The sequence below is a fragment of the Monodelphis domestica genome, chromosome 4 (genome assembly GCF_027887165.1).
Source record: "Monodelphis domestica isolate mMonDom1 chromosome 4, mMonDom1.pri, whole genome shotgun sequence".
NCBI lineage: Eukaryota > Metazoa > Chordata > Mammalia > Didelphimorphia > Didelphidae > Monodelphis > Monodelphis domestica.
This window is the reverse complement of record NC_077230.1, coordinates 289,238,372-289,257,499: the sequence shown is the minus strand read 5'-3', so window position 1 is coordinate 289,257,499 and position 19,128 is coordinate 289,238,372. Positions and strand designations below refer to the sequence as shown.

General features: G+C 37.0%; 1 protein-coding gene across 2 annotated transcripts in view; it reads right to left on the bottom strand.

The window, feature by feature from the left end:
* Positions 1-19,128, bottom strand: part of PARP4 (poly(ADP-ribose) polymerase family member 4) — a 115,504-nt gene that overhangs the window by 7,202 nt on the left and 89,174 nt on the right. The window contains exons 31-34 of one of the 2 annotated variants that reach the window (XM_056794659.1): positions 6,202-7,638; positions 6,010-6,111; positions 4,113-4,212; positions 28-160 (exon numbers count right to left, since the gene is read on the bottom strand). In XM_056794659.1, the coding sequence (XP_056650637.1) occupies positions 28-160; positions 4,113-4,212; positions 6,010-6,111; positions 6,202-7,638 (1,772 nt within the window). The remainder of the gene's footprint in view (positions 1-27; positions 161-4,112; positions 4,213-6,009; positions 6,112-6,201; positions 7,639-19,128) is intronic. The other variant, XM_056794660.1, reaches the window with a different exon arrangement.

Below are 19,128 nucleotides of genomic sequence, written 5' to 3'. Positions count from 1 at the left end.
GATTACTCAATTCTGTTTAAACCATACCTGTAAGTAGTTAAGTCATCTAATTTCATCAGGGACTTGACTGCTATCCCTTCTAGCTCCAGTTTAATTCGAATGAGCTGTAGCACCAGAAATGTGGCAACCAGTTGTAGTACATTCTCTTTTCCTTTGAGACCTAAAAGAAAAGTCTTAATAGTCATTTCCAATTAAGAACATTATTACTATGAAAAATATGAAAACATAATAGTAGATCTTGAAACAATATTCAGAACAACACTCTGAAGAAGCAATATTTAACAAACACATTTAATATCCTTAATATAATGGGGGCATCTAGGGGGCTCAGTGGATTGAGAGCCAAGTCTAGAGATGAGAAGTCCTGGATTCCAATTTGACCTAAGACACTTCCTAGCTGCATAACCCTGGGCAAGTCACTTAACCCCACATTTCCTAGTCTTTACTGATCTTCTGTCTTAAAATCAATACATACAACTAATTCTAAGATGGAAAATAAAAGATTAAAAATATATTAAGTTTATCAAAATATATAATATATAAGATACTAAATAATATAAGAATAGTATACAAAAGTCACGCTTACTATTTTATATCACCATAAAAGCAGTTAAATTTGTGGTGGTTCTACCAAACTAGAAAGAATTTGAATATGGGCCTGGTGATGGGCGTTTTGTTGGTTGTAGACAGCCAGAATAATTAAGTTTAGAAATATTTATCACTCAAAAGTGACTTTACCATCAAATAGTAATTTTTTTTGGTCATAATAACTCATAATTATTAAGGTAGGGCAGGGGTTTCAATCTGCTTTGGTACAAGAAGTATGCACAATGACTAAATAATGGATCTTTCAGAATAAAACTTTTAAGAACATGTATGTATGGTGAAGGGGTAGAGCACTGAGTAATCATTTTCTTTACCAGTGAGGAGAGTCTAAGTCAAATGCCTAGCCTCAAGCCAAAGATTATATATTCAAAGGTGGTTTTTAAGCTTTTTGTAGTCATTGCTCTAAACCAAAATGAAATTTGGTGGAACACTTGTCATAAAGTCTTTAAAAATTATTTTCTAAAATGCCTACTTCTTATAATTTTTCACTTTTTTCTTTATTTTTTACAACATGGCTAACACAGAAATGTGTTGCACATGATTTCACATGTATCATTAATACCATATTGCTTACCTTTCAATGAGTACAAGGAACTAGGACAAAGAGAATTCATAACAAATTTTTTAAAAAAGGAATAATTTATTTTAAAAAAGAATAACAAAATTTAAAAATTTTTATAATTATAATAATAAATTAAAGAACAAAAGAAATCCTTACTTCTCCAAAATGGTACCCCAAAGCATGACTGGTATTTAATAAAAAACTACTGAATATTAGAGCTCCTTTAATATAATAAAAAACAATTTCAAAATTATATAGTTCTTTTCATTTCTATCAACTCCTGCCTTTAAATTGCAAACTCATTGTATTGAAAAAGAAGGGCTCTTCTAATGATCATAGGTTTTTCTTCCTCCATCAGACTCTTTCATTAGACAAGTGGGAAGGAAAAAGAGATGGAACCATCAATTTCTCATCTAATCCCTACTTCTTACAGAAAGTTCTGGGTTACATAGAGTGAAAGTTTGGGACCAGAGTAGGAAGTCCAGAACAAGAAGCATTAGTGCTTGGGGTCCTATTGATAATCTGGTTTTATTAGTAAAATGTAGGACATAATAGCTAGTAATAATAGCATTTATATAGAATTTTAAGGTTTCCAGAGCACCTTACATTAATGATTTCATTTGATCTTCACAACAACTTTGTGATGCAGCCGCTATTATGATCCTCATTTTATAGATGAGGAAACTGAGATCAAAAGGTTAAATGATTTGCCCAAGGCCAAGATAGCTAGTAAGTATCTGAGGAAGGATTTGAACTCAGTTCTCCCTGACTCCATGTCTAGTTTTCTATCCACCGTGGGTCAGAAAAACTTAGGTGAGGATAGGGACCATGATGTACACTGGTAACAAGTAACAAGTCAGGGTTGAGTTGAGCTCAGAGTTGTGCACTGGATATGAGTCTAGGGCATTCAAAGGATTTTACGTCAGCTTTGTGCTATCTTAAGTCATAAGATATCTTAGCTAGAGTAGCCTAAACTAACTCTTTTATGATTTTCAGGATAGAATAATGAGAGACGGAAAAGCTGATGGCTGGTAAAACTCAGAGAAACTTTTATTAGGTTGGTTGTGGAGGTGTGGGATTGATATAGTCCCAGAATCCCAGTGTTAAAAGGACTCTGAGAGTCACTTGGCTAAACATATACCTGACCAGATATATGTTATACAACAGCCCAGAGAAGTAGTTATTAAACCTCCCAATGAGCACCTTCAGTGATAGGAAACTTGCTCCCTTCAAAGGCAATTCAGTTCTGTTTTGAAAAGCCCTGATTGTTAGGAAATGTTTCATCTACATCAGGTCTAAATCTGACCAACTGCAACTACTACCCCCTTGTCCTGTCTTGCGATACCAAGAAAAGATCTAATCTATATTGAATCCATTTCAAATTGATATCCTTTCTAATACTTGAAGACAATCCCCACGTTCCCCCTAAATGTTCTCTTTGTCAGGGTAAATATCGCCTCTTAACTGATGATGGCGGCATCATCTCTAGTCCCTGTATCATTCCAGTTGCCCTCTGCAAAAATGTGCTCAAGCTTATTAATATTTCCATTAAACAGTGGCAGCTAAAACTGAAAATAGTACTTCACATATGGTCTGACCATTTTAATTAATGTATAATAGTATTATCATTTGTCATCTACTCACATGGGATCACCCAGTGCAGGCCCTCATAAAATCTAGCCTAGAGTATTGCCATGGTGTTTCTGTATCCTACTGTTTCCCTCTCTACTTCATGCTCAACATGGCCACCAAATTAATATTAGTAAAACAACAAATTAGACAATGCCATTCTCCTGCTCAAAAACTTCAGTGGTTTCCTATTTCTAGAATAAGATACAACTTCCTTATTTTCTTTCTTTGTAAATGCTTTATTGATGCTTTTCTTTTTAAATATCCCTTTCTCTGCTCCCGTCCCAAAAGAACCTTCTCTAATTAGTTCTTATTAGAACTTAGAGTCAAGCAAAACAAAGCAACAATACACTGTCAACCTGGCTTTTAAAGCACTTTTCCATCTGGCTCTAGCTTATGTTTCAAGGGTTATTTCAATTCCATATTGCAACCAAAGTTGCCCCACCCACTGTTCCTAGAACTCAACATTCTGCACCACAGGCTGCCTCCTTCTTTTTGCCTTTGCCTCCTAAGATGCTATCTTCTTTTCAAAGTTCTGCTCAAGTGTCATCTTTTAAATGAAGCCTTTTACTGTTGTCACTGTTCCTGCAATTGTTAATGCTTTCTCTCTTCTCAAGTGATCACTTCTCTGCATTCATGCTATAATACCCTACCCCTCAAATGACTTGAGGACAGGGATTGCTTCGTTTTTGTTTTGCCATCACCTAACAGAGTGCTTTGCACACAAGAACTTAAGAGATGTTTATTGACCAATCATAACTAGAGGCATAAATTCAGACATGACTGTGGGCTATTACTTCTCCGAATTTCTCCCTAAGAAGTAGTGAAATTAAGTCAAAATCTATGTTTAGCCTGGAGCCTAGTGGTTTACCATCCTGCCTTTAATTGCATTCTTTTGATCACAAGACCATAGATTTGGAGTTGGAAGGGACATCAGAGATCATCTAGTTCTACAACCTCATTTCACGAATGAGCAAACTGAAGCTTAGAGAAATGAAGGGACTGCTCAAGGTCACCCAGGCAACAGCAACAGAGAACGGTTCAAACCCAAATCTTCACTCCAAATCCCTCTTTTCACAACATTGCTTAAGAGACAAAATTTTGAAGCTGTATCAGTATCTTCTACCCAGCAATACAATCAAGATATGACCAATGTTAAACCTTTGATTAATCTCAAAATATTTAGTGATTATGGGTTTTTTTAGGTAAGCATAAAAATACAATTATTCTGAATGCAGAACACCAAAAATTTTGTTTAGAGTCAATATAAATATAATCATTCCATTTGATGAATACTGAAAAGAAACTGAGTTACCTAGGGATTGAATGCCTTTTTGCACAAGAAAGATGTTTAAATTATTCACATTCAGGTTTAAAATAAGTCCAAGTTCAGGGCTAAGTTTCCAAAAACCTTCCTGTAAAATTGAGGGGAAAAAAGAATGACAATTAGAATTTCAGTTTCATTCATTTTATATTTTAATTTAATCAAGATTTTTTTTAAAAATTGTATTCCTAGAAACACAGAAGAAAAACAACTTCTTGATCACATGGGTCAATGGGGATATGATTGGGGATGTAGACTCTCACCCTAGTGCAAACATCAACAACATGGAAATAGGTTTTGATCAAGGACACATGTAAAACCCAGTGGAATTGTGTGTTGGCTATGGGAGGGGGTAGGGGAAGGGAAGGGAAGGAACATGATTCTTATAACCAGGAGAAAATGTTCTAAATTGACTAATTAAATAAAATTTTTAAAAAATTGTATTCCTATGATAATAAAATGCTTAATAGAGTTCAATAAATCTCAAACATGATACCATACTATACTTTTTGAACATAACAGAACTTAAATGCCTAATAGCATTTCTAAATAGGAAGGTAGGCCAGCAGTAAAGAATTTTTTTTAATGAATCTGGACTATAAATGTTTTCAGTATAAAAACATTTCAAGGTTAATGTCTAAGTATCCATATTGCATATGCTACTGGAAGTCTCCACATGGCCCATATGGAACTTCTAAATAGAATGTTCTCTTGCTTAGTGTATGATAGGATGAGTTCTTGATTGTTATTACATTTGGAAACTATAAAAGAGAGGATTTGCAACACAAAGCAAAGGACATCATCTGTCAATCAAAAGGTAACATTCCACTGGAATGTTCCCAGGAGAAACAGTTGGGGAGCCAAGCCAGCAGCTGAACTGAGAGACTTACTTCTAAGGAAGCCAGGAGAATTTAGCTTATGGGGCTAGGTGGAGAGGCTTCTGACTGGACCCCTCTTAGCTTCTGACCTGAAGCTGAGAGACCCTGGTGACTTCTGGAGCAGGAGGAGAAGCTTTTGAACTAACTTTTGTCTAGTGTGGCTGATGGTGATAGCTGAACCTGAAGAACTAATTGTATATCTGAGATGAGTTTGAAGAAGAAGAAGAAGAAGAAAGAAGAAAAATATTTGTCTTCCATATCTCTGACTGTCTCTGATAGTGACTAATTGCCAATACTCCCAATACCCTCCTAACTCCTTGTATAGATTAGGGAAACCCCCATCCTCTTACCTCATCCTCCATCCTGTCCTGTCTTCCCCAATAAACCTCCTTACTTGAGAAAGAGAACAAGAGTATCTTCTCTAACCTTACAGTTCATCTTGAGTTACATAGAAGGTGGCTGACTAAAATGGGGGAGGGGAACGGAGGCAGGAGGGAGTGGGTGGAAAACAGGTGGCATTTTTGAGGAAGGAGGGTAGGCAAAATCTTTGATCTATTTGCCATCAAGTATAGATCACTGAAACCCCAGAGTATCCCCTCTAGTATCTCTCTATCTCCAAGTATCCATTTATTACAATACACATCTATATTCTAAAGAGATGAAGCAGAGGAAAATATACATATTATTATACAACATAAATGTATGTGTGTATACAACATATATATATATACACATATATATTTAAGATTACATTCACAACAAAAAGTTTATACTTGGCTACAGTTCATAATGAAGACTATATGTAAATTTAAAAACATATACATTTAAAGTTTTTGTACCTCAAGAACTTATTTAGAAAACAAAATATCAGTCTAGAACTTCAGAAAATAAGCCTTATTCCATGGCCTTTGCACTGATTTTAATTTTCCATGAAGAGAAATAGCCATGTTCAGACACATTGTGTGTTGACCAGCTGAGACAAGCAATCACTAATAGAGAAAGAAGAATACCTCACTCTGAAGAGTAAAAACCTGAGTCCAAGGCATCAAATTCTCTTTAATATCAATGAACCAACTTCCTCTGTGGGTCATATCAGTCTTGGGTTTTTGTGTCTGAAAGGCAAAGATAAAGTCAGTAAAGAAAACTTTCATGTACTTTATGCAGATCTTATCTAAATTTGTTTCTAAAACACATCACCTTACCTTAGCTTCAGATGAGGTAACATTCTGTTCTACAGAATTCTTTTCTCTAAATGAGAAACCTGAAGTCACTGCTTCTGATCTAACATCTCTGGATGGAGAAAGAAGAAGCTGGTGGGGCCGTGGCAGTTGTCCATCTTTTTTCAGTCCAAAAATAGGTCCACGACTTGATGCAAACTTTTTTGTTTTTTCCCAAATTAATGGTTTATCTCCTAAACTAACATCTGGAGGAGTGGCATTTGGTCCATCAGACCTCTCCTTAAGTATTAAAGGTGGTTGATGCATTTTACTTGGAAACTCAAATGAATTTAACTGAGATTTAGAACAAAGCTGAAAAGAACCTGAAAGAGGAGGAGGAGGAGGAACAGAACCTGGAAGAGGAGGAAGAAGAGGACCAGAACTTGAAAGAGGAGCAGGAGGAGGGAGAGAAACAGAACCTAGAAGAGGAGGAAGAAGAGGACCAGAACCTGGAAGAGGAGGAGGAGGAGACATAGAAACAGAACCTAGAAGAGAAGGAGGAAGAGAAATAGAACCCGGAAGAGGAGGAGGAGGAGGAGTAATAGAAACAGAACCTAGAGGAGGAGGAGGAGGAGAAGGAAGAGGACCAGAACCTGGAAGAGGAGGAGGAGGAGACATAGAAACAGAACCTAGAAGAGAAGGAGGAAGAGAAATAGAACCTGGAAGAGGAGGAGGAGGAGCAATAGAAACAGAACCTAGAGGAGGAGGAGGAGGAGGAGGAGGAAGACCAAATAGAGGAGTATTAGAGGAAAGATTAGTACGAGAAAAAGAAAAAGGAGGAAGATAACGAGGAGAACGAGGAGAGTGAAAAATGTCAGCTGATAGTTGGTCTAAAGTAGGAGAAGAAAGAGAGTTTGCAGGAATAAAAGTAGTAGTAGGGAATGTAGTAGTAGGTAAGGCAAAGGCTGAATGAGGAGCAGCAAAGGAGGAACCAAATAAACCTGAGGAATTAACCACAGGGACAGGAGGGGGAGGAACTGGAGAGGAAAGAAGGAAACGGGTTGCATAGTTCCTATCTTGATTTTCATGTTTATGAAATAAAACTTCCTTCTCTGAATCTTTCTTAGCAACATTTATTGCTTTGGAATGGCCATCCTGGTCAGAAGCAAAGAAGAGATCTGCTGATGTTTCTGGTGATGTACCAGGAGTAATCTGTAATGAACAAAAAAGAATTCCATCCATTTCCTCCATTTCCTCTATTCCCTCATCTATTCCTGAGTAATCTATCCCTCTTGATTGTAGTTCAGACTCTCTTTCTGGACTGTCTTGAAAATGAAGTGGTGCTGAAAATGTTGTCAAACAAGGAACAGTGTCCCCAAAAGTAACATTCTCTGAATCTAACTTAAATACAGATGGATCTTTATGAGGAACTATAAAATTATGTTGCTCCGTTGAAAGATAACTTTTGGCACATCGTTTCAACTGGTATTTCATGTAAGAAAGGGAAAACAGAACAAAATACAAGAGTTTAGTTTTTAAAGCAGTTTAACAACTAAAGAACATTTGAGGAGGTGATTTCCAAAGTAATTTAAATGAAGACAACAGGCATCAAAAACACAAGGTGAATAATATATAAATCAATCTTTTTAATATCACTAAATGATTAAGATACTAAAGATTTCCTAAAGATTTTAAACTGTTATTATTATAATCTAGTCATCCTTTGTACAATATGGATAAGTTTAGTACACAATAATACAGGATAGCAGCCAAGCCTCTCCTGTGGGAATTGCACACAGGACTGATAGTCATGGTTCCAGAAGCAATTGCTTCTACCTCTCTTAGCAGCTGCTTCTTCCTTTCTTGCTTTTTGCTTTTAATTTTCAAGTTAATAAGCATTTCTTTTCTATTGATTTATCTTAAAATTTTTTTTTTATTTTTAAATTTATTTAAAAAAATTTTTAAATTTATTCTCAGTTCCAAATTCTTTCTCTCTCCTCCTTTCCTGCCCATCAAGAAGGGAAGAAATATGAAATCCATTATACATATGAAGTCACAAAAACATATTTCTACATTAGTCATGTTGTAAAAAAAGAAGAAAAATAAAGTAAGTTGAAAAAGCATGCTTTAATCTGCATTCAGAGTTCCTTCTTTGGAGGTAGATAGCATTTTTCATCATGAGTCCTTTGGAATTTTCTTGTCTTAATCAGAGTAGTTGTCTTTCATAATTAATTATCAATAAAAGATTGCTGTACAATGTTCTCTTGGTTCTGCTCACTTCACTCTGCAGCATGTTTTCCCAGGTTTAAAAAAACCCAAAGCATCCTTTTTGTCATTTCTTGTAGCATAATAGGATTCCTTCACAATCATATCCTACAATTTCTTCAGCCATTCCCCAGATTGATATCCCCTCAGTTTCCAATTTTTTTCCCACCACAAAGAGTTACTTACAAATATTTTTGTACATATGGATCCTTTCCCCTTTTCTTTGATCTTTACCTAATACCTAAGAGTGGTATTGTTGGGTCAAAGGTGTAAAAATTAAAATTAGGTCTCAATAAAAAATAATAAAAATATTATGTTTTAGTAGATTTATTAATGATCACTTGAACTAAAGGAACAAAGAGAATACAAAATAAAGACCACGTGACCATGACTGATTAGCCCATTTAAAATCCCCACTCTTACCACCACCATGCTTGCTGTAAGCCAAAGAGGCTGGGACTCTCTACATCACTGCCTAATATCTCTTGTCTACAGGAAGTATGTAATGACAGGAAGGTGGTAGGCTTCCAGGAAATGTAGTTCTTTTTTAGAGTAACAGATTTTCAATTATACAAAGGGTATACAGGGTGGTTTTTTTTTTTAACCCATACCTTCCCTTTTAAGAATCAACACTAAAAAAAAATAATAATTACTAAAAATTTAAAAATTTAAAAAATAAATAAAAGATAAAAAAAAAGGAATCAGCACTAAGTACTGGCTCCAAGGCAGAAGATTAGTAAGGGATAAGCATTAGGAGTTAAGTGATTTGTCTAGGGTCACATAGATAAGAAGTATCTAAGGTCAAATTTGAACCCAGGACCTATGGTCTCTAGGCCTGGCTCTCAATCCACTGAGTCACCTAATTGCACTGGCCTATAGGCCTTGAGGCACTGTTCCAAATTGTTATCCAGAATGTTTGGGTTAGTTCATAACTCCAAATACAGTATATTATTGTCCCTATTTTTCCATATCACCTGTTATTTTCCTTTTCTGTCATGTTAGCCAAAATGATAAGTGTGAAGCAGTACCTAAAGAGATATTTTAATTTCTATTTCTCTAGTTATTAGTGATTTAGACTATTGACAGCTTTGCTTTCTTCTTTGGAAAACTGCCCGCTGTCCTTTGATCATTTATCAATAGTCACATGGATCACTTATCAATGGGAGTGGGTGGGTCAGAAATGGCTCTTTTAAAAATGAACAATAGGCTCAGTTCCCTATATAAATAAGAAGAAAACTTTTATCAGATAAACTTGCTGTAAATTACCACCTTCTCAAGTTTCCTGCTTTTTTAAAAATAATTTTTGGTCACATTGGTTTCATATGTACAAAATCTTTTTAATTTTATATCATCAAAATGATCTATTTTATCTACTATGATCCCCTTTATCTCTTGGTCCTCTATCCATAGATGATAGGCAATTTTTTCTATGTTCCCCTAATTTATCTATGATATTACTCTTTATGTCTAAATCACATATTCATTTTGAGCTTATCTTGGAATATGGTGAGACATGTTGATCTGTGTCTAGTTTCTGCTAAACTATTTTCCAATTTTTCCAGTAGTTTTTGTTAAATAGTGAGCTTATGGATCAATAGTTTAGATCTCTGGATTAATGTGAATATATTTCTGTATACTGTATATCTTATCTATTCCTTTGATCAACCAGTCTAATTCTGATCCAGCACCAGACTGTCTTGATGATTACTACTTTGTAGAAGAGTTTGAAATTTGGTAGTACTAGGCAGCCTTGCTTCACTTTCATTAGTTCCCTTGATAGTTCTGACCTTTTATTCCTCTAGACAACTTTTATTACTCTTTTTTATAGCTCTATAAAATAATTCATTAGTAGTTTGATAGTCTATTGATATGGCAATGAATAAGTAAATTAATTTAGAGAGTACTACCATTTGTATTATATTGGATCAGTCTACCTATGAACAATTTATATTTCTCCAGTTACTTAGATCTGTAAAAAATGTTCTGTAATTGTGTTCATATGGTTTTATAATTGTGTTCACAGGGTTTCTATGTGTATCTTGGCAGGTAGATTCCCAAGTATTTAATACTGTCCATAATTATTTAAAATGAAATTTCTTCTTCTATCTCTTCCTAATGGGTTTTGTAGGTAATATATAGACCTGCAGATAATTGGTGAATTTATTTTATAACTTGCAAATTTTCTAAAGTTGTTTCAACTAGTTTTTAACTGATTGTCTGGGGTTTTCTAAGTAGAGTATCATATTATCTGGAAAGAGTAATAGTTTTGTTTCCTCAGAGCCTATTCTTATTGCTTTGATTTTTTTCTTATCTTATTGTTATATCTAAAGAAGGAAACAGCAAACCATTCTAGAGTCTTTTCCAAGAAAACCCAAAGGGCATTATGAAGAATCAGACATGATTGAAGTTTCTAAACAATAACAACAATTACATTCTGCTATCTGCTTCTGTTTTATGGGTGAATACATCCCATTTACATTCAGAGTTGCTAACTATATTTCCATCCATCCTATTCTCTTTTATTTATTCTTTAAAAAATATTATTTTTATATGGTAAGGCTCTCTGAGAGGGGGAGGAAGAAGGATACTGAGAATAACTATGAAGATAAAAGAAAATGAAGTCCTCCCAAAAAATTGTTTTAAAAAAAAGAATGTTAAGTATATTCTTTTAATGTTATTCCTATCCAATACAAATACTAGGAAAATTTACATTCGTTTTTTGTTCACCTTCACTGATTAATAACATGCATGTTTGTCATATATAAAGATCACAGAGGGAGGTGAGAGCATCCTGCATTTTCCTTAGATTATCCACGTATTCTACACAAAGTAGAAAACTGGAAGTGGTGATAATTATCATGTTTTGCTTTTAGAATAAAATACATTTTGTATTTTTACTTACTATGAAAAAAATAGGAGTAGCATCTGTAGAATTGAGGCACTGACAGTGTGATTATGTTAATTAACAATACTTTAATATAACTATTTTGATAGAGCTGGGATAGTACTGTAACTGTGATGTTATACTACATGATATTCTCAGATTAAAAAATTCCCTCTCCCATTGAAGGTCAGCACGTCTTTTGGAGCTTATAGTCTTAAGAAATTTGCCCTGATAGGGGTAGCTAGGTGACACAATGAGAGAGAGAGAGAGAGAGAGAGAGAGAGAGAGAGAGAGAGAGAGAGAGAGAGAGAGAGAGAGAGAGAGAGGGAGGGAGGGAGGGAGAGAGAGGGAGAGAGAGAGAGAATGTGGTGGGGAGATCTTTGTTTTAGGAAAATCACTTTGGCATATGAAGAACAGGCGAGCTGGAGTGCAGAGAGCCTTGACAGACAGACTTACCAACAGGCTATTACGGGAATGTAGCAGCTAGGGGTTGAGGGCTGGTGCCAGAATAGTGGTGGTGTCAGAGGAGAGATCTTCAAAAAAACCCTCACTTGATCCTTCTGTGCCCAAGTGTCATTCTCTATCTTGTGGCCTTTGTGGCCAAAATTCTTGGAAAAAGTCATCTACTCTCTATCCTTTTGCTCACTTCTTAATACTTTACAATCCAGCTTCTGACCTCATCAATCCATAAAAACTGCTCTCTCAGGGGAAGCTGGGTAGCTCAGTGGATTTAGAGCCAGTGTTAGAGACAGGAGGTCCCTGGTTCAAATCTGTCCTCAGACACTTCCCAGTTGTGTGACCCTGGGCAAGTCACTTAACCCCCATTGCCTAGCCCTTACCACTTTTCTACCTTGGAAACAATACACAGTATTGATTCCAAGATGGAAGGTAAAGGTTTAAAAAAAAAACAACTCCAAAGTTATTAAGGATCTCTTAGTCACCAAATCCAATGTCTTTTTCTTAATCATTATTCTCTGTAACTTCTCTGGAGCCTTTGACACTATTGATCACTGTCTCCTCCTTGATACTTTCTTCTCTCAGGACACTATTCTCTCCTGATTTCCTCCTACTGTTCTGATCTCTCCTCTATTCCCCCCCAGATCACTCCCTCTAAATGTTCAGCCTCTTCTCTCTATATACTACTTTACCTGGTGATCTCATCCACTCCCATGGATTTAATTATTGCCTCTCTGCTGATGATTCTCAAATCTACCTATCCAGCCCTAACCTCTCCATTGAACTCTGATGTCATATTTCTGACCAACTTTTAGACATCTTGAACTGAATGTCAGAAGATAAATGCAACAAGTCCAAAACAGAGCTCATTATATTTCCCCCTAAACTCTCCTCATCTCTCACCTTCTCTGTCATTGTAGGAGGCAACATCATTCTCCCAAGTCCTTAGATTCCTGACTTTGGAGTCATCCTAGGCTCCCTACTCTCTCACCTCCTGTCCAAGCTGTTGCTAAGGCCTGCTGATTTCACTTTCCCAGCATCTCTCAAAGGAGAATAGCCTCAAAAAAATTTTTTTTTGTGAAATATAAGGCAAAGTTCTCATCTGAGTAGGGGCCAGGGGGTGAGTAGTAGGAGCTCTGGGGAGGTTTGAGAAGGGATGCAAAGATCGGAAAGGCTACAGTGGAAAGTGATATAGTAAGCTGATTAGGGAGGCATAGAAAGAAAGATTGCCTAAAAGCAGTGCAGGCCCACTTGAAGTTATTTCTACTATCATTCAACAGCATGAGTGTTGGAGTTAAGGCAACCAATGGTAGAAGCCATACAACTCTGAGGCATGCTTGGCATGGCACAATTGTTGATATAATAAGAGACTCAAGAGAAGAGAACAGTGTAGAATTGAAATGATTCACCAAGGAATTCAAGATGTAGAAAAAATGAAGAAATGCCTAGTACAGGGGAGATGACCTGGGAGAAAACTGAGGAGTTGAGAGATTGGAAGACATGGTGTGAAAGAAGACTAGAGTTTGGTAAGAAAAAGCAGATGGAGAGGCAAAAATCCATTAACTTAGAGTCAGATAAGGGGATTTCAGAATTAAAAAAATTTTTTTTTTTAATTTTTATTTGGTCATTTCCAAACATTATTCATTGGAAACAAAGATCATTTTCTTTTCTTCCCTCCCCTCCCTCCCACCACCTCTCCCATAGCCCACGCGCAATTCCACTGGGTATCACATGTGTTCTTGATTCAAACCCACTTCCATGTTGTTGGTATTTGCATTAGAATGTTCACTTAGAGTCTCTCCTCAGTTATATCCCCTCCAACCTTGTAGTCAGGCGGTTGCTTTTCATAGGTATTTTTACTCCCACAGTTTATCTTCTGCTTGTGGATAGTGTTTTTTAGATCCCTGCAGATTGTTCAGGGACATTGCATTGCCACTAATGGAGAAGTCCATTACCTTTGATTGTACCACAGTGTATCAGTCTCTGTGTACAATGTTCTCCTGGTTCTGCTCCTCTCGCTCTGCATCACTTCCTGGAGGTTGTTCCAGTCTCCATGGAATTCCTCCACTTTATTATTCCTTTTAGCACAATAGTATTCCATCACCAACATATACCACAATTTGTTCAGCTATTCCCCAATTGAAGGGCATCCCCTCATTTTCCAATTTTTGGCCACCACAAAGAGTGCAGCTATGAATATTCTTGTACAAGTCTTTTTCCTTCTTATCTCTTTGGGGTACAAACCAAGTAGTGCTATGGCTGGATCAAAGGGCAGACAGTCTTTTATTGCCCTTTGGTCATAGTTCCAAATTGCCCTCCAGAATGGTTGGATCAATTCACAACTCCACCAGCAATGAATTAATGTCCCTACTTTGCCACATCTCCTCCAGCATTCATTACTTTCCATAGCTGTTATGTTAGCCAATCTGCTAGGTGTGAGGTGATACCTCAGAGTTGTTTTGATTTGCATCTCTCTGACTATAAGAGATGTAGAGCACTTTTTCATGTGCTTATTAATAGTTTTGATTTCTTTGGCTGAGAACTGCCTGTTCGTGTCCCTTGCCCATTTATCAATTGGAGAATGGCTTGATTTTTTGTACAATTGATTTAGCTCTTTGTAAATTTGAGTAATTAAACCTTTGTCAGAGGTTTTTATGAAGATTGTTTCCCAATTTGTTGCTACCCTTCTGATTCTAGTTACATTGGCTTTGTTTGTACAAAACCTTTTTAATTTGATGTAGTCAAAATTATTTATTTTACATTTTGTGACTCTTTCTAAGTCTTGCTTGGTTTTAAAATCTTTCCCTTCCCAAAGGTCTAACAGGTATACTATTCTGTGTTCACCTAATTTACTTATAGTTTCCTTCTTTATGTTCAAGTCATTCACCCATTCTGAATTTATCTTGGTGTAGGATGTGAGGTGTTGATCCAAACCTAATCTCTCCCACACTGTCTTCCAATTTTCCCAGCAGTTTTTTTTTAATATATTTTATTTGATCATTTCCAAGCATTATTCGTTAAAGACATAGATCATTTTCTTTTCCTCCCCCCCACCCCCCATAGCCGACGCGTGAATCCACTGGGCATTACATGTTTTCTTGATTTGAACCCATTGCTTTGTTGATAATATTTGCATTAGAGTATTCATTTAGAGTCTCTCCTCTGTCATGTCCCCTCAACCGCTGTATTCAGGCAGTTGCTTTTCCTCAGTGTTTCCACTCCCATAGTTTATCCTTTGCTTATGAATAGTGTTTTTTTCTCCTGGATCCCTGCAAATTGTTCAGGGACATTACACCATCATTAATGGAGACGTCCATTACGTTCGATTATACCACAGTGTATTAGTCTCTGTGTACAATGTTCTCCTGGTTCTGCTCCTCTCGCTCTGCATCACTTCCTGGAGGTTGTTCCAGTCTCCATGGAACTCCTCCACTTTATTATTCCTTTTAGCACAATAGTATTCCATCACCAACATATACCACAATTTGCTCAGCCATTCCCCAATTGATGGGCATCCCCTCGTTTTCCAGTTTTTGGCCACCACAAAGAGCACAGCTATGAATATGTTTGTACAAGTCTTTTTGTCCATTATCTCTTTGTTTCCCAGCAGTTTTTATCAAATAATAGATTTTTGTCCCAAAAGCTGGGGTCTTTGGGTTTGTCATAAACTGTCTTGCTGAGATCATTTACTCCAAGTCTATTCCACTGATCCTCCTTTCTGTCTCTTAGCCAGTACCAAATTATTTTGATAACCACTACTTTATAGTATAGTTTGAGATCTGGGACTGCAAGTCCTCCTTTCTTTGCATTTTTTCCTTTTTTTTGTCAGTTGATGCCCAATAGATTTGGCTCCACCCTCTTACTTTCACCCTATGTGTATCTACCTTTCTCATATGTGTTCCTTGTAGACAGCATATGGTAGGGTTTTGGACTCTAATCCACTCTGCTATTCACTTGCGTTTTATGGGTGAGTTCATTCCATTCACATTCAGAGTTATGATTACTAGCTGTGTATTTCCCAGCATTTTTATTTCTGCTCCTTTACCTGCCTTTTCTTCTTTCACTATTTCCTTCTACACCAATGTTTGCTTTTGAACATTCCCCCTTGTTCCCACTCTTTTTTTACTTCCCTTTCTACCCCCCTCCCTATTTATCCCCCCCCTTATTTTCCCTGTAGTCTTTCTAAAATTAACCCCCCGCTCCCTCCCTCTCTTGTACTGCTTCCCTCCCCACCAGACCATTTGTTACCCTTCTACTCCCCTATAGGGTGCAAATCTATTCTCTGCCCCCAATGGATTGGATTGTTTTTCCCTCTTTGAGTCACTTTCAAAGCACGTAAAAGTTGAGTATTTCCTATCTCTGACCTCTTTACCCTTTCAGTGTATTGATGTTCTCCCCCCTCCCACCATGAGCTTCTTTATGACATATAAATTTACCTCCATTTGTTTCTTTTCCCATTTCTTTTAATATTAACCTATTTTTAAGCTCTAGTTATATATATATATGCATACTCATGCGTATGTATTTTTGCATGCATATATCTATATACCTATTTATGTCTTGTCCTTTCATCCTATACAGTTTGTTGCTGTTCCCTCTAAGTATACTTCTTTTTGCTGCCCAGCTAATAACAACAGTTTTTAAGAGTTACCAATGACCTCTTTTCTTATAGGGATACATATCATTTTAACTTATTGAGTCTCTTAAAAAATTTTTTTTGTTTTTCTTTTTTCCCTTCTTTTTTAATTACCTTTTGATGATTCTCTTGAGTTCTGTGCTTGGACATCAAATTTTCTGTTCAGGTCTGGTCTTTTCTTTACGAATTCTTGGAATTCTTCTATTTTGTTGAATGACCATACTTTCCCCTGTAAGAATATAGTCAGTTTTGCTGGGTAGTTGATTCTTGGTTGTAGACCTAGTTTCCTTGCTTTCCGGAATATCGTCTTCCATGCCTTTCTTTTTTTCAGTGTGGATGCAGCCAGATCCTGAGTTATCCTCACTGTGGTTCCTTGGTATCTGAATGACTTCTTCTTGGCAGCTTGTAATATCTTTTCTTTGGTCTTATAGTTCTTGAATTTGGCTATAACATTGCTGGGTGTTGTCAGTTGGGGATTAAGTACAGGAGGTGATCTGTGGATTCTATCAATCTCTACTTTTCCCTCTTGTTCAAGGATTTCGGGGCAGTTTTCTTTAATAATTTCCTGTAATATAATGTCCAGGCTTTTTCTTTTGTCATGGTCTTCTGGTAGGCCAATAATTCTTAAATTGTCTCTCCTTGAATGATTTTCTAAATCCTCTGTTTTGTGAATGAGATGCTTCATATTTTCCTCAATTTTTTCATTCTTTTGGTTTTCTTTTATAGTGTCTTGCTGCCTTGTGAGGTCGCTCGATTCAAGTTGTTGTATTCTGGTTCTTAAAGACTGGATTTCATCCTTAGTTTTTTGGTCGTCCTTTTCCTTTTGGTCGGTTTTCTTTGGAGGTTATCTTTCATCTTCTTCACCTCATCTTTCATCTGCTTTGCCTCATCTTTCATCTCCTTTGCCTCATTTTCCAGCTGGTTGATTTTTGCTTTCAAGACACTATTTTCTGTTTCCAGATGACTTATCTCAGTTTTTAAGTTCTTTTCCCAATTGTCTTCAGCCTCTCTTAATTGTGTTTTGAATTGCATTTTGAGTTCTTCCAAAGCCTGTATCCAATTCGCTGGGATTTCTGATTTTTTCTCTGCTGGGTCCTCCCCCTCTGTTTCATTCGCTCTTTGCTCCTTACCTGTGCAGAAGCTGTCTCTTTCTTCTTTTTCTGTTGTTTGCTTGAGTTTACCCCTTCTTTGCTCCCCGTATTTGGCTGTGCTCTTGCTCCTCTCATTTTGTTTTGGTTTTGGGGCTGTCAGTCTCCCCTCTTGGAGCTTTGTCAGATCTCTTGGTACAGTCTCTAGCGGATTTCAGAATTTTTAAACACAAAAGTGGTGAATTTGTGGGTGATGGTGTGGATGAGAGATACAGAATACACTGCAAAGACTTGATTTTGCAAGGAAACCTCATGCAGGAAGGAAATGCAACTTTGGCTGATGATGGGGATGGGACTGGAATCTCCAGCCAAGAAAAGTAGGGAAACAGTTGCAAAGGAGTTCTTGTCCCTTCTGAACTGAGAGGGAAAAGAGCAACTTTGCAGAGCTTAGCCTGCTATAATCCCTCAATTGATCTGAAGAGACCCAGATAGCCATCTTTCATCAAAAGAGGTGGATAGAGACTTTTTCCATTTGGGGAAGGCAAGAGACTATCCATCCAGAAGATTTTCAATCCATATCTTTAAAAAACTATATCTCTATATCAGGAAATTACATCAGTCTGACTCCATAGTGGTCTTCAGGGACCCAGGTCCCCAGACCTGAGCTCTCAACCCCTAAAGGGAATTTAGGTTGAAAATAGAATAGGGATTTCCTATCTTCCCTGTTCCCTTATCTACCAATCCTGAATCTCCAACTGATAAATAGATCTTATAAGTTATAGAAGAACTAAACATCTCATTCTTCAAAGTGTACTAAGGGGTTCAAGATAATATTCATCCAGAAAAGAAAACAGAAACTAGAGATTGAAGGGGATTTCCTCTTACCCTTCAGCTCTGGACATAGATCCGATTTCACTTTCTCTGAGGCAGTTTTGCCTGAGAGAGGAAGTAGTGCTCCTATTTATCTGTTCCCTCCCTCTCAGAGGCCTGTCAAGCTTTGGTTCCTGATCCCTCTCTAGTACAATGGTAAGATCAAATGTATGTCCATATATGTGTGCAGCAGAAATGGGGTAGAGGAATAGGAATAAGAAGTGAATTGATTGAATGAGTTGTTAAGGTAGTTTGAGGTAGAGCCAATACATATGTTGAAGTCACCTATTAGGAGGGCAAGAGTTAAAGAGGGGAGAAAAACTGTGAGCCAGACACCAAACTCTGGTAGGAAGGAAGGAGAATGGCCTAAATATTCACAGCCAACATCTACCTGGATTTTGATAAGTATGGTAGATATGCATAGCATGAACCTTAAAGAAGGAAACTAAGTGATAGAGATGGGGGGAGAACCTGGAGATGGTAACGGAGCAAGGAGTATTCCAATTCATCCACATTGACCAGTGACTTGAGAGGAAGAAAAGGAAGTGAGTCAGTAATGGAAAAGGTGGCCAGGGAGGCTGTGTCATGAGGAGAGAGCCAAGTTTCAGTGACTATTGGTTGATAAAAGAGATAGGAAAGGAAAAGATTTAGGATGAAGGGAAATTGGTTGCCTATTGAACAGACATTCCAAGGGTACAGTAGAAGGGATGGATGGTATTTGATTGGGATTCTGGGGTAGAAGAGTTGAGGTCTTGGGAATAAAGACTTGGGAG